Here is a 13784-nt window from a genome sequence, read left to right as displayed (position 1 = left end):
TGCATTTTGGCTAAGCAATCCTGCCAGAGGTTTTCATTATCAGCGCTAGAGCAGGGATTGGGGACAGCAGAGCTTTAGAGCTATCAGAAGGTTACACTTATGTGGCCTTCCCTCTGGCTCTCTGGCTGATCATATGGCGTACCGCTTTGCCAGGGAGATTCCCAGGATCAGTGGGGTTGTTAGAGGTGAGTCAGCTTTATTCATGAGACAGTGGCTCCAAAGTATAAAGCCACTTCTGGCTTTAACCTGTTTGTTGGGCAATTGTTCCTGCCTGGTCTCCCACTCTTCACAGGGTTTAATGCCAAGCTACAACTGACCATTCATTTCTTTATCAATTTATCTAATGATTACTTTCTCAATTGATTGATTAATCATTTAGTCTCAAACGAATCACAATTTCCTGGAGCCCAAATGGCTTGTTGAAGACTCTTTACTTATTGCAATAATTGATCAACATATTAGTGTAGCTGGAACCACCAAAAATTTGTTATTGCATGAAAACTGTTTAACAGGTTATCAAATTATACATTTTCTTTTAATTTATCAATTGATTGAGTGACTATTGGTTGCAGCTCAAGTTAAATATGCCAGCTGAGCGTTTGCTCTGAGAGCTGACCTCGACCTGAGCAAATACCAAAGGTATTAACTTAGGTGCATTGGCCTTAATCCCTCCTCTCTTTCTCCATGCATTACAGTCCCACAATATTGCCTTCATCATTACATCAGAATGGTCAAAATGCCTTTTAGCATGTGTTGGCAAAGAGGAGAGGCTGAGGGTGTTTTCACACTTGGTCCCTTTCATCCCTGGAAACAAACTCGGACCGATTATTTGGCATTTTTTGCGCATATGTGAACACTCCAACCGAACTCAGACCCCCTCTGGAGGAAGTAGTGGACATCATTGAGCTAAAGACTAGACAGAAATTAGTGTTGACACTTATCAATGACACATATTAATCATCAGGCAAGGCCATTACCCAATTATAGATCAGTGGCGTCACCGTAGTTTGTTGTACGAGTCAGGGGGTTTACTCAATGTTCAACACAGAAAGTGACTATTCAAAGATGGCTGAGTTAGAGCCCTAATAATGAAAAACGGAGCTCAACAAATTCATCATAGTCTTTGTACAACCCCGTATCCGGAAAAGTTGTGACGCTGTGTAAAATGTAAATATAAACAGAACGCAATGATTTGCAAATCCCATAAATCCATATTTAATTGCAAATAGACCAAAGAGAACATATGAAATGTTGAAACTGATCATTTGTATTGTTTTATGAAAAATATGTGCTTATTTTGAATTTGATGCCAGCAATACATCTCGAAAAAGTTGGGACAGGGACAACAAAAGACTTGAGTAGTTGTGTAAAGATTAAAAAAAAATACCTGGTCAAAAATCTCACAACTAATTAGGTTAATTGGCAACAGGTCAGTAACATGATTGTGTATAAAAAAAAAAAAAAAGAGCATTCCAGAGAGACGGAGTCTCTCAGCAGTGAAGATGGGGAGAGGTTCACCGCTCTGTGAAAGACTGTGTTGGAAAATAGTGCAACAGTTTCAGAATGATGTTCCTCAGTGACGCTGCATCCTCCAGGTTAAAGAGGAGAGGGACCATCCAGCTTGTTATCAGCTCAGTTCTAAAGCCAGCATCTGTGATGGTACAGGGATGCATTAGTGCACATGGCATGGGTAGCTTGAACATCTGGAAGGAAGCATTAATGCTGAACGATATATTCAGGTTTTGGAGCAACATATGCTGCCATCCAGACAACGTCTCTTTCAGGGAAGGTTTAAGATTATGTTTTTTATAAAACAATAACATTTCTCAGTTTCAACATTTGACATGTTGTCTTTAGTTTATCTGCAATAAAATATGTACAATACAGTTATGTGATTTTCAAATCATTGAATCCTGTTTTTAGTTATATTTTACACGGCGTCCCAACTTTTGGGGAATCTGAGTTGTACATGAATGCTTCCATTTGCTGTTGCTGATAATAAGAATATGATAGTCACAGGTGCTGATCATATGGATTAAATGTGTCTATTATTACGCTATTGTCTTTGAGTTACCAATGTTGATGTAATTTATATAGGAATAAACTATAATGGCAGATGGGGGAGCTTGGCTATTAATTTTAATGACTTTATATTTAAATTTTATTCTTAGAGGTAGCCACTGGGAAACTTCTGGATTTGGCAGAGGGAGGCAACATGGCGCTGGTCCACTCAGGAACAAAGCAGCCTGAATCGGATCCCTTTCCGGTGCATGATCAGACCACAGAGAACAACAATTCTGTATGGGTAAGACAAGAGTTGGGCTGGTTAGTTAGTTTCAGCTGTTTGCTTGATAAAATGGGAAGAGATGAATGCCATGCGGGAAATATAGAGTATCTGGCCTAAGTGTCGGGTACTGCACCTTTTTTGTTCAAAACACTGGATTCTACATCTGTGCTGCTGCCACTTTGTGGTAGGCAATAGGCTATTGAACAGAATTGGCCTTGCCAAATGGTCACATAACTAGAGAGAGTGTGGGCTGCCTTGACTACCTCCCAAGACTATTTTTGGAATGACAAAAGTGGAAAGAGGTGACTGAACGCATGTCTGAGTTATTGTAGCTTCTCATGAATAAGCACTGTTTACTTATCACCTCTTGACACACAAACTTTGTTTAACCAACATGTGTATTTTCTGTCTTACAGGAATTGGAGGATGGCCTGGATGAGGCTTTCTCAAGGTGAGGAGGATTGTGAATGTGGATTTTCCTTACAGCCCAGACTCTGCAAAACAAATATTAAAACAACCATAGCAGCTACTATTAGGGGAATAACCACCTGCAGTTTGAGCTGCTCTCTTTACCCCTCCCTCTGCTCGGCTAAACCCAGGTGCTCTCCCACCAACAGGACACTCAGTTTACATGCCCTGACACAGCCGACATCCACTCTGAGTCAGGCTGCTTTTGTAGACTCCATTCGCATCATCTCAGGCCAATACACGGATTTAATTAGTATTATGCTTGTTATTTTGTTCTTACATATAAGCTCTGTAAGTTCAAGGTTGACAGAAAAGTTAATTGTCTGTGCTGATAGTAATCTCTTAAATTCTGTCTGTGTCATCAACAAACTAATCAGAGTGGAGCTGCAATCTACAGTTATTAATCTTTCAGTTTAATGTGTATCAGCACTCTCAGAAGAGCTGTGGTGGTATGCCATCAGGTTGCACAGTGCAAATGTTTACAGACACTGATTTTACCATAAAGACTAATTCAAGCCTTTTATTAGTACATTTATATCCTTTGGCTCTTTTTTTTTTAAATTACCTGTATTATTTCGACAGTGGCCCTCCTAATTCCCTAACTTTATGTAGTGGAGGATGAATGGGCTCCACAGTTTCCATATTCAAGTGCAAAGAGGCCATTTTAGCCCCACTCTTAGATCATTATTTGTCTGCATAAACTGTAATTATACACTGTCAAAATTTTAATAATTTGATTATATTGATATTTCAAACGGACTATTTTCTGTCCCAAGTTATTCAGCACATTTAAATAGAGAAAACCAAGGAAAGCAAATCAGAGAGTTGTCTGAGAAAAAAAATGATTGACAAGCATGTTAAAGGTAAAACCTTTAAGACTCTCTAAGCAGCCAGGTATTCCTGTGACTACAGTTGCAAATTTGATTAGCAAGTTTAAGTTCCAATGGACTGTAGTCAAACTACATGTATGTGGCGGCAAGAGGAAAATCGACCCCAGATTGAACAGAAGGACAGTGGTAATGGTAGACAATTAAGAAGAACATGAGCTGAATTACAAGGTCTAGGTGAATCAGTGTCTGACAGATGAGACAAAACTGAAGCTTTTCTATAATTTGACATGACTTTTTCCAAGACAAGAGCATTATACCTCCTGTAAAAAATGTAGGGGCTTTCAGTTCTGTTCTAGGGCTGCTTTGCTGTGTCTGGCACAGGGTGCCTTGAATTTGTGCTGGGAACAGTGAAATCTTAAGACTATTAAGGCATTCTGTAGTAAAACGTGCTGCCCAGTGTCAGACAACTCTGTCTCGGTCATGGGTCTGGCCCTGATCTCAATCCCATCAAACAATTGTGTAAAAAAAGATGAAACATGCATTCTGTAGAAGACACCCTTCAAACAGTTGGAGCAGTTTGCCCTGGAAAAGTAGATCAAACTACCTGTTGACAGATACAGAAGTCTCAATGAGAACTACAGTGATTGCCTCTGAAGTGCAATGAAACGTTAGGTTAAGGGTTCCATCAATTTTGTCATTGCCATTTTCATTTGTTTTATTATTTTAGATATTCTGTTGAATCTAAAACAAAGTCAGATTTTTATGAAATATAGAATAAATAATGATGGAGACCGAATCATTTTGTTGGTTTCAAATTATTTGTTTTTTTTTTCATGGAAGGGTGCCAACAAATTCATCCACAACTGTGATTATTATTAGCTTATTATGCTTGAAAAACACAAGCATATCCCTCTGAATGTGCTGGAGATAATGTGGCAGGCATCATTACAAAGAAGCTTTAAGTGTTTTTCATATAAACCAATTGACATGAAGTTTTTCAAGAATATTATTGTTGATGGCCTTTCAAATTTTCTTATATAAGCAGTTTTGTTGATGTACAGTTCTTTGCACTGAGTTGTCAGGGATCATTTTTGTTGCCGTGTCAGAATCTTCTGCGTTGATTATGTACATTAACTTTGTGGATGTAAAAACCTCTGACATGGCTCTTAATAATGATGGTATGCAAATGGCTTCTGCCGTGCTCAGAAAAAAAACAAGCCTCTTTTTTTTTTTTTTTTTTTTTTTTGCCCTTAACTTCCACTCTTCTGCAGGTCATCTTTAAGCATAAGCATCAGACAGTGTCCACATAAATGTATCCATTTACTTTATGGGAAAATTATTGTTACCTGACTTGTGATGTTTCCTTTGCACCCTCAGCCGCAGTCTGGATAGCTTTGAATCCTACTCAGGTAACAATATCATTCACTGGATATTGTGACTTCCACCTCATTGTCCCCTAGTCACCCACTATTCAATCCTGCTCGTCTATGTGGATCTCAGTGTTCACCCAGATGAATTAAATTATACACATATAGTTCTACATTAGGTTTCAATGGCGTATATCATTAACATAGCTCAGAACCTTTGTTCGACTTACTTTAAGATACAATAAGAGAGAACCCTCCTCCATTTACCATTTCACAGTTTTAACCTGCCTAAACAAAGTCTTTCTGTACCTGATATTTCCTCCACTTTGTCCACATCCTCATTGCAAATGTTGTTTGATTCTTTGCTTCACATCCATGATCTTTGCACTCTGTTTGTGCATTGACACTGACTGAGAGATGTCACGATGAATGAAATCAGTGTGTGTTCCCACATGTTTACTGTATAAAATAGGCGTTTTGTATGCATGATAGGGCAGTCTCATGTTGGATTGTCATGATAATATCACTAAGGGAATTAATTTGTTTTCATATCTAGCACCATGCCGATTTTCTTTTTTTCCAATCATGATCTTGTCATTGTTACAAATAGGATGTCCATTTTTATGTCCATACATGCTGTACACACTGTACCCACCATTGTTCACAAGCCTTTTCAAAGTAGCAAGTTGTTAATACTGATGACAGTAATTTTTGATTCCAACCCAGGTTTCAACATGGCTTTTACAAATAAAATGTCTGTTTTCCTTTTTTTGCTCCAGACTCGCTGAGTCTCGCACTAACCCCCAGGTCCTGGACATTGGGGTAAACCCTCAGGACTTCAACACTGACGAGTGCCTGTCTCCAAGAAAATGGGACCAAGAGGAGATGGACTTCACAGCACAAAAAGACACTTTTGGTTTGTAAGATGAAGCCTCTGCCAAGAAGGGAAAACCGGCGAAAGAGGAGGAGAAGTGTTAGTGGAATATTGTTGGAGACTAAGTTTGCAGGATAGACACTGGCTTTCTGATGCTTCTGCATTCGCACAACGAGAGAGAGAGAGAGAGAGAGAGAGAGAGAGAGAGAGAGAGACAGAGACTCACAGAGACTCACAGAACAGTCCAAAGCAATACCAACCCATTTATATCTTTTCTATGTGTCTGTTTATCCATTCACTGTTGGTAATGTAAATGTGGTATGTACCTGTGTACATTGTGTTAAAGAAAGTGTATGCGTATGTGCCTACGTGTGGATGAACAGTAGAACTCGACTCGACTCACATCATGGTTCTCATATCTTAATTGCTATATACCAATTGAGAAATGAGAACCATGATGTGAGTCGAGTTTTGAATACTTCTCAGTGAGGTAAAGGTCAACAAAGGTGCTGTTGTAGCTGTGTAACTCTATTAGAGGGAAAGACAATGGTGAAGGCCACCTATGCATCATTTCCTGTAAAGTTACTACCTATGTGCTTCAAGATTTCAGCCTTTTGTTGGGCAGCAAAAGCTTTAAAAATGTTTGTATATGCTGGTCCAAGAGTGTTTTTTTTTGGAAAGGATGGGAAGAAAGTGACAATCTTATTTTTTTCTATTGCTAAATATATTTTTGCACTCAGCATTCATCCATATATAAAAGCACACATTTCATGTAAAGCAATTTAATGTCCATGTCATTATTTAAGCGTATATACAGTGCCTCTATTCACTCGTCCACTTGAACTGTAAAGGATGCTTTAGGAGTTTGAATCACTGGATCACATTCATGATTCTCATTTGACTAACATATTCAGGACACTGTTGTGACTCACAAGAATTAACAACATTGAAAAGGACTGCAAAATTTAGAAAGTAAGCCAGTCATAATTTCCACCCTGACTCAGGGACGAGACATGGATGGGAAAGTGAAGGAGGTTTGGAGTTTTGTTTCACTTTGACACGACAGTGTTTTCTTTAACTGTAACACCGAGTCTCACTAATTGACTCAAAGATTCATCATTGTAAAATAAAACATGCGGTCCAAGAGGATGAATGTGTTAAAGTGGCACTGGCCATATGTTAAATTATGCTACATTGACTTGACTAGTTTACAATTTTTTTTCACCAGGGATTTTTCCCAGTGTTAATTTTGGTATATGTTTATGTATAAATGTAATTTAATTAACTAATTAACATAAATTTCAATAAAAATCAAATGTACTTTTTGTGTGATGTTTATTACAAAATCAAAATGTTAATCTCTATTTTCAGTTTCTCTAACGTGAGGATTTGCCGCTCGGTCAGTTTGAAATTATTTAATTAGGGCCCGAGCACCGATGGTGCAAAAGCCCTATTGTTATCCAAGGAATTATTATTCTCATTCCTTATTTTTCTCTGCAAAGAACTGGATTTTTGGAGGCTTTATCATATTCAAAAACTCATGAAAGTTGGTACACACATCTCTCCAGGCGAAATTTGTTTTATTGTAGTGGAGTCGCAAGTGGACGTGGCCAAATGGCTCGCTAACGCCCCCTAAAGAGATGCCCCGATGTCTACATTTACTGACATGAAAGAAATTCGGTGGACATGTGTATCACACCTGGACGTACAAAAAAGTTACATTGCACCATTACCTCAACTCAACAGGAAGTCCGCCATTTTGAATTTAGTCGCCATTTTTGTCGATTTGCATATGTTGTACTTTAACGAACTCCTGCTAGAGATTTTGTCAAACCGACTTGAAATTGTTTCTGTATACTCTTAACATGTCTGGGATTAAAAGATGTTAAAGGAATTACTTTTCGTCGATGGGTATGGCGGCCATTTTGAGCGTCTCGCCAAATTGCTGTAAATCTTATGTACATGAGCTGACCTTCTCCAAACGTTACAGGTATGATAACAGTCCTGCCTTAAAGACACCTGTATTGTAAACTAGTTTGACCTACATGCACCAACATTTTCTGAACCACTGCTACACAGTCACAAAGTACTTGTTTTGCTCTGTTCCTCGTGCAGCCAGGAGTCTCTGATCACTGTCTGCCTAATGTCATCCCCATTTACAGGCAGAAACTACTATATCATATCGTCCAAAATCGGAACAAAAAGTCACACTATAGCATGTCGTCCAAAATATCATTAAAAAAAAAATCATACTAATAGCATGTCGTCTGAAATATGAAAATAGAAGTCATTACATCTCATCATTCTACAGACATCTACAGACTTCTACTGATATCTATATATATATATATACAGACATCTACTGACTTCTACTGACATCTACATATATATATACAGACATCTACTGACTTCTATTGAAATTTACAGACATCTACTGACATCTATTGACTCTACTGACCTCTGTGGTTCTGGTTTCACATTTGTTTGTGGTTCTGTCTGTGGACTGGCGGTTGAAGACAGTGTTGACTTGTGTTTCCTGTCAACACTCGTCTTCTCTCAGATGATGATGATGATGATAGTTTTATTGATCTAAGATTTGATACTATTTTTTAGTTTTCAATGAAACAAAAAAATCAAAATGCCCCCCTGCCCCTGACACACACACACACACACACGCACACACACGCACACACACGCACACACACGCACGCACACACACACACGCACACACACACACATACACAAACACACACACACACCTAGCCCCCCACCCTGTACGGATGTAAATAGAAAAACAGATAAATAACAGAAACAAATAATAATGTAAACAAATAAATAAAAGAAACGAATAATCAATAGAAACAAATAAATCCTAGAAAGAGTTACTGGGGCTGAGTCCGTTCTTCTTCTTTGGTTTCCTGTTGTTCATTAAGTGTCCTGTTAGTGGCGCTGTAGGCTACTCGAACGTGGTGCTCGGGTATAAAAGCAGGAAGTCACCTGGTGCAGGTGTTTGAGCGGACATGCAGAGGTTGTTTTAGCTTTGCAATTTGGTGACGGAAGGCGGGAAGATGAACAGATGTGTGCAGCGGCTCTGACAGACACTCAACAGCTGGACATTTGTTCGAACAGCAGCGGAGCACGTGCTCATCTCAGAGGTACGTGATCTATCTGTCGAAGCGCGCGGACATCAGACTTCTACTGGTGTTTGTTGGTTTGTTTCTCGTGAACAGGCGGCTCGTTTTTCTCAGTTTAAACCTCGTTTATTAATTTGGCGGGATCCTCACAGAGCCTGCGCTTATTGAATTCGCTCTCTTGAGTTTCCGGTGCGCGCGCTTCTTTCCGTCAGGTGTTTGTTCAGGTGACTGGCGGCTCCGGTTGGAGCGCACGCGGCGGTTGTAAAAAAGGAGTTTGAATTAGTTTTTGAAAGTTCAGACGAGCTGGAAGTTTTCATTGAGGAGGGCCTGTCAGACCTCTTTAAGCCCGACCTGAGCCGGGCCGTATTATTACTATCAGAATTATTTTTATTACAATGAAAATTAAATATTAATGTCTTGATGGATTATCACAGAATGGCATCCGTCATATTTTAGTCAGAATTTTTTTTTAAACTATTTCATATTTTCTGATGGCAGCAAATAGTCCCACCTGTTGTCCTCTTGTTGTCAAAACTGACCCGGTGTGTCTTTTAGTGCTTGTAAGGCATAATGTCAAACCTCGTCAGTCAACTTCCTTCCAACTCACTGACACTGGTTTTACACTTTTATTTAACATTTTTGGTCATTAGATCTCATTTCTTCTGAAATTATAATACATTTTTTATTTTAAAAAAATAAGCCAAAATTGAGTATTATTTTTAGGATAAATAAGATCAAAGCAAAATTTCTTGATGGAATATCACTGTCTGGTGCCTGTCTTAGCTTTGTTAAAAAAAAATAATTTAGAAACCTATTCAATTTTTTATATTTGAAAAGGTCTGATTTTATATTTCATAAAACATAATACATAAATTATTGCCCAATTCTGTGGCACATTTTATTAGTCAACGTCATTCCAACTCAACACAAATAATTTTCTCTCTCTCTCTGAATGTTGTGTTCCTGTGTTGGTAAAGGAACAGCAAAGGACTCGTTAGGACAGCTGCCTGTGTGTGTCTATGTATGCATGTTTTTTTTTGGGGGGGGGGGGGGGGGTTAGGGTTGTGGTCTTGTCAGGTAAAGGCAAATCAAAGGTCTGGCTAGAACAGATTCTCACATGTGGAGGCTTGAACTTGGGGAAGGGGTGGTTGCACCACTGGGTCATTTGTAACCTGAGGACCACAGATGATGTATTTTATGATCAGCCAGCCATAGTTCACTAAGTTGTCATTGTAGATTTTTGTTTTGTTTGTTGTTGTTATTGTTATCTTTGGTCAATTGGGGAAATTAAATGAGAAATAAATCACAAAGTTATGATCCAAATGGTTTTGAAAACAGGTCACGAAAGACCCGAGTACAGGAAGAAGGTTAAGTCGTGTTCAGAAAATATTTCCAGACATCAGCTGATCCGTTTTAAAGGTTCCTTTTGGTCATCAGTCTGTTAAAGACAAACAAGGATTTTTTTTTATTTTTATTTCATTTCATTCTTCTGCATTTTCCGACAGTGTGAAGATGGGCCTTGGGACATAGGTCAAAGGTCAAGAGTTCGACATGACCGATTAGTTTGACAGTCTCAAAAGAAGTGAGAACCTGCTGGACTTTAGAAAAAGGAATGAATTAACGGGTAAGGTTATTCATGGAGATTTTCACGTTTTCTTCATATTGCAGCGTCTCTTGAAACGTTCTTCCAAACAAGAATCACAATGAATTACAGGTTTCAGTGATTAAAAACTCGGAAGAGTTCCGAATAACTACTGAGTGAATCATAGTTTTGTCTTTTGGTCATTTGTTGTTTATTCTTTAGGATATCTCTGCAGATAGAAACAGACTGGAGGTAAAGACGGACTAGGTTTTGGTTTAAAACCCAACAGGAGGTAAGTTGAAAAGAGTCAAAGCTGCAGACTATGTAAATATTTAAAGGAAATCCCGCAAGGTTTTCTATGAAAGTGTTTTTGTTATGTTTCCATGACAACGACAACCAACGCCCGAGATATTGTCTTTTCAGGTTGTCTGTACGTTTATCGGTGTTTCCGTCCGTTCGCGCGTCCGTCTCTGTCCGTCCTTCGGTCTCCGCGTCCGTCCTGTCCTTCAGTTGCTCTCCGCATCCGTCCTGTCCTTCAGTTGCTCTCCGCATCCGTCCTGTCCTTCAGTTGCTCTCTGCGTCCCTCCGTCCGTTTCTTCTAGAAGTGCTAGGTTTACTGTGCCGGTATAAATGTTGAGGATCTGAGGCTAGGATCAAGATTTTGTTTGATGTTAGCCAGGTGTTGGTTGGATACATGTGTAAAGGTTGTTACCTCTTTATGCCAAGTCATTTGTCCATGTTTTATCTCCGAGACTCTACAGTGTGCTGTGGTGGAGCTGAAACGTTGGACGGACATGTTGGATGGAGGTTGTTGAAGGAGAAATCTTGTAAGTCCACCATGTTGTGTCTAAAGAGTAAGGACGAGTTGTAGGCGAGTTTTTTAAAAATTTATTTCTTAAATATATTTATTTTTGAAGTGACTGTAATTCCAAAGTTCCTTACACAGTACAATTAAGGGAAAACATCACATTGAACAAGAACAGAATAATGAGGAACAAAATTCACATTGAACTCGATAGAAAATACAAAACCCAGTTTACTGCTTTGTTGTCTTGACATATGCAAGAAATACTTTGGGTGGACTCTGGTCCAAACAAAAATTACAGACCGGCTGCTGTTGTAGAAAGGACAATTTGAAAGCTGAACATAACACCTACCAATGTCAATATTACAATGCGTGTTTACACCTATTTATGAAATGTGATTATTATCATCTTTTAGCCATAACCTCATGTCATAAACGTCATGTAAACAATTTCCTTACTGATGTAAGTGAAGTGCTAAATTTCTCCTACAGAAAGCAGCTTTCTTGATGTATATGTTGAACTGAGGTTCTAGAATGATTATTACATTAGCACAGGTTAATGACCAGAACTTGAACTATTAAAAAATGACTAATTTCCTACTCATGCACTCCTTGTGTCCAAAATTCCAAAGTCAGACTGAAAGTGAGAATAATTTTCAACATTTCCTAAAAATCCACGTTAGGCACTATCCATTTTAGAGTGCAAACTCGGCACAAAACCCTTGAAAATAAATCTGTTCCACTGTTCATACACCTATTACCACTTAAATGCCCTTTCTACAACTACCCCCCTCCCCACTTGAATAATGTGCAACATTGTGATAGTGCAAAATGTGTTTTTGAAGAAAGTTTAATTGTTTCAATTAAACAAAAAGACAAAACAATTTTCTTAAGACCATAGCAGTAAAGACTTTTTTTTGTTCTTTAAAAAAAAAGAAAAAAAGAAGTTCTTGTTTTTGTATACATTTGTTAGCTCAAAGGTCTGGAGTGAAAAGAAAGTTCCATGGCATAGAAGATAAAATGTCTCCACCCAAGCGCCCCTGTCCCGGCCTGTTCATCTTCAGAGTTCCCTGCTAGAGGAGGCCCATCTGGACAGCTGGCCATATGCAGTAGATTAATTGTAGAGAAAATAAAATGTTGCATTGTACATGAAGTCTTAGCTTCTAAGGCATTTGCATACAAGTCAATTATCAAGTGTAAGTGTGCATGTAGATGTGTAAATGGAAAGTCATAATATGGGTATTAATATAGTTTTTTTGGGGGGTTCTTTGACCAATGTACTAGTAGTGATGGAACTGGCTTGTGGTTCAGTGTGAAAAGGGACAATGAGTGATTTTAAAAACAATGCACACGGGGGAGAAACAGTATATCAGCCATACTCTTAAAGGCAATGTTATCAATTGTTGTAATATTGTTAGTAATAATATCAGCATTAGTTTCAAAATTGCGTTGTCATGGCGAAGGGGGGATAACTTGATTGATTGAAGACGATGCTTGTCAGGCCTGAGCCTGAGGTACAGTTGAAGCTGACTAAGAGCAGTTTGTGTATTTCAGCTGATGGTGCAGAAAGTGGTGGAGATGGTTAAAGGCCAGTATCTTTGGTGAGGCTTCAAAAGCTAAATTGATCCACCATCTGCAGTGTAGAGATCATCATCGTCATCTGCCATGATGGGTTGCAGGTTGCTGTTTTCTTTCTTGCACCCAAAAAAAAATGTGTTCCAGGCGAGTTTTTAATAGTTGAAGTCAGTATATTTTTTGAAGGTTTTTACTTTGCTGCTTATTCTTTATTCCTCAGGATATCTGTGCAGATGGAAGGGAAACAGACTGGCGTTAAAGATGGACTAGGTATTTGTTTAAAACCCAACAGGATGTAAGTTGAAAAGACGCAAAGTTATTATAATATGTAATTATTTAAAGGTAACCCTGCATTGTTTAGTTGAAAATGATATTGTTGCTGTTTCCAGGACAGCGTCAACCGAAGCCAGAGACATAATGTTTGCAGGTTGTTGATTCAGTTTCTCCTGTAATATTTCTTTTCTTTCTTTTCAGATGTCCCGTCTTGGCGCTCCATTTCTCTGCTGTGATTGTCGGCCCCACCAACAGTTGATGTGTTTTATTTGTGTGTTGTCCTTTTCTCTCTGCTGCCCCACCCCAACCTGTGGAGGCAGATGTCTGCTGTGATTTGATGGTAAATAAATGACAAATTTGAAATGACTTTTGTTCCTGCATCTCTCTGCTTCAGGGGGAGGGTGAACTTTAATGTTCACCTACTGATTACAGTGTGATTATTATCACATAGCTTCAATACATATTTCATATCAGGACACTACTGTATTTGTTTTAATAGGTTTATTTCCAGGTGAAGAAGTGTCTCTGCATATTTTCTTGAAGTTTCCTCCTGGGCTGCTCTGACAGGATTCAGCAGCTATGAGCTTTG

General features: G+C 38.7%; 1 protein-coding gene and 1 long non-coding RNA gene across 5 annotated transcripts in view; both read left to right on the top strand.

The window, feature by feature from the left end:
* The window catches only part of ldlrap1b (low density lipoprotein receptor adaptor protein 1b), a 31971-nt gene extending 24825 nt beyond the window's left edge, over positions 1-7146 (top strand). For 2 of the 3 annotated variants that reach the window (XM_069151833.1, XM_069151835.1), the window contains exons 7-9: positions 2172-2305; positions 2704-2738; positions 5732-7146. In XM_069151833.1, coding sequence (XP_069007934.1) covers positions 2172-2305; positions 2704-2738; positions 5732-5876 — 314 coding nt within the window. In that variant the 3' untranslated portion in view covers positions 5877-7146. Of the gene's footprint in view, positions 1-2171; positions 2306-2703; positions 2739-4962; positions 4995-5731 lie in introns of all 3 variants that reach the window. The other variant, XM_069151834.1, reaches the window with a different exon arrangement.
* Positions 7147-8751: 1605 nt separating this feature from the next.
* LOC138199642 (uncharacterized) lies at positions 8752-13540 on the top strand. Of its 2 annotated transcripts, none has more exons than XR_011178359.1 (6): positions 8752-8981; positions 10466-10584; positions 10765-10834; positions 11295-11369; positions 13143-13217; positions 13397-13540. It is a non-coding gene; the product is annotated as an uncharacterized lncRNA (long non-coding RNA). The 2 variants fall into 2 exon arrangements; XR_011178360.1 differs by having other exon boundaries at positions 11295-11413.
* Positions 13541-13784: the final 244 nt, after the last annotated feature.

The sequence above is a fragment of the Embiotoca jacksoni genome, unplaced genomic scaffold (assembly GCF_022577435.1).
Source record: "Embiotoca jacksoni isolate LCO1_2020_lvr unplaced genomic scaffold, fEmbJac1.0.p SCAF_18, whole genome shotgun sequence".
In the NCBI taxonomy this organism is placed as follows: domain Eukaryota; kingdom Metazoa; phylum Chordata; class Actinopteri; family Embiotocidae; genus Embiotoca; species Embiotoca jacksoni.
Note: the sequence above shows the minus strand (reverse complement) of the source record. Positions and strands in the feature narration are given on the sequence as shown.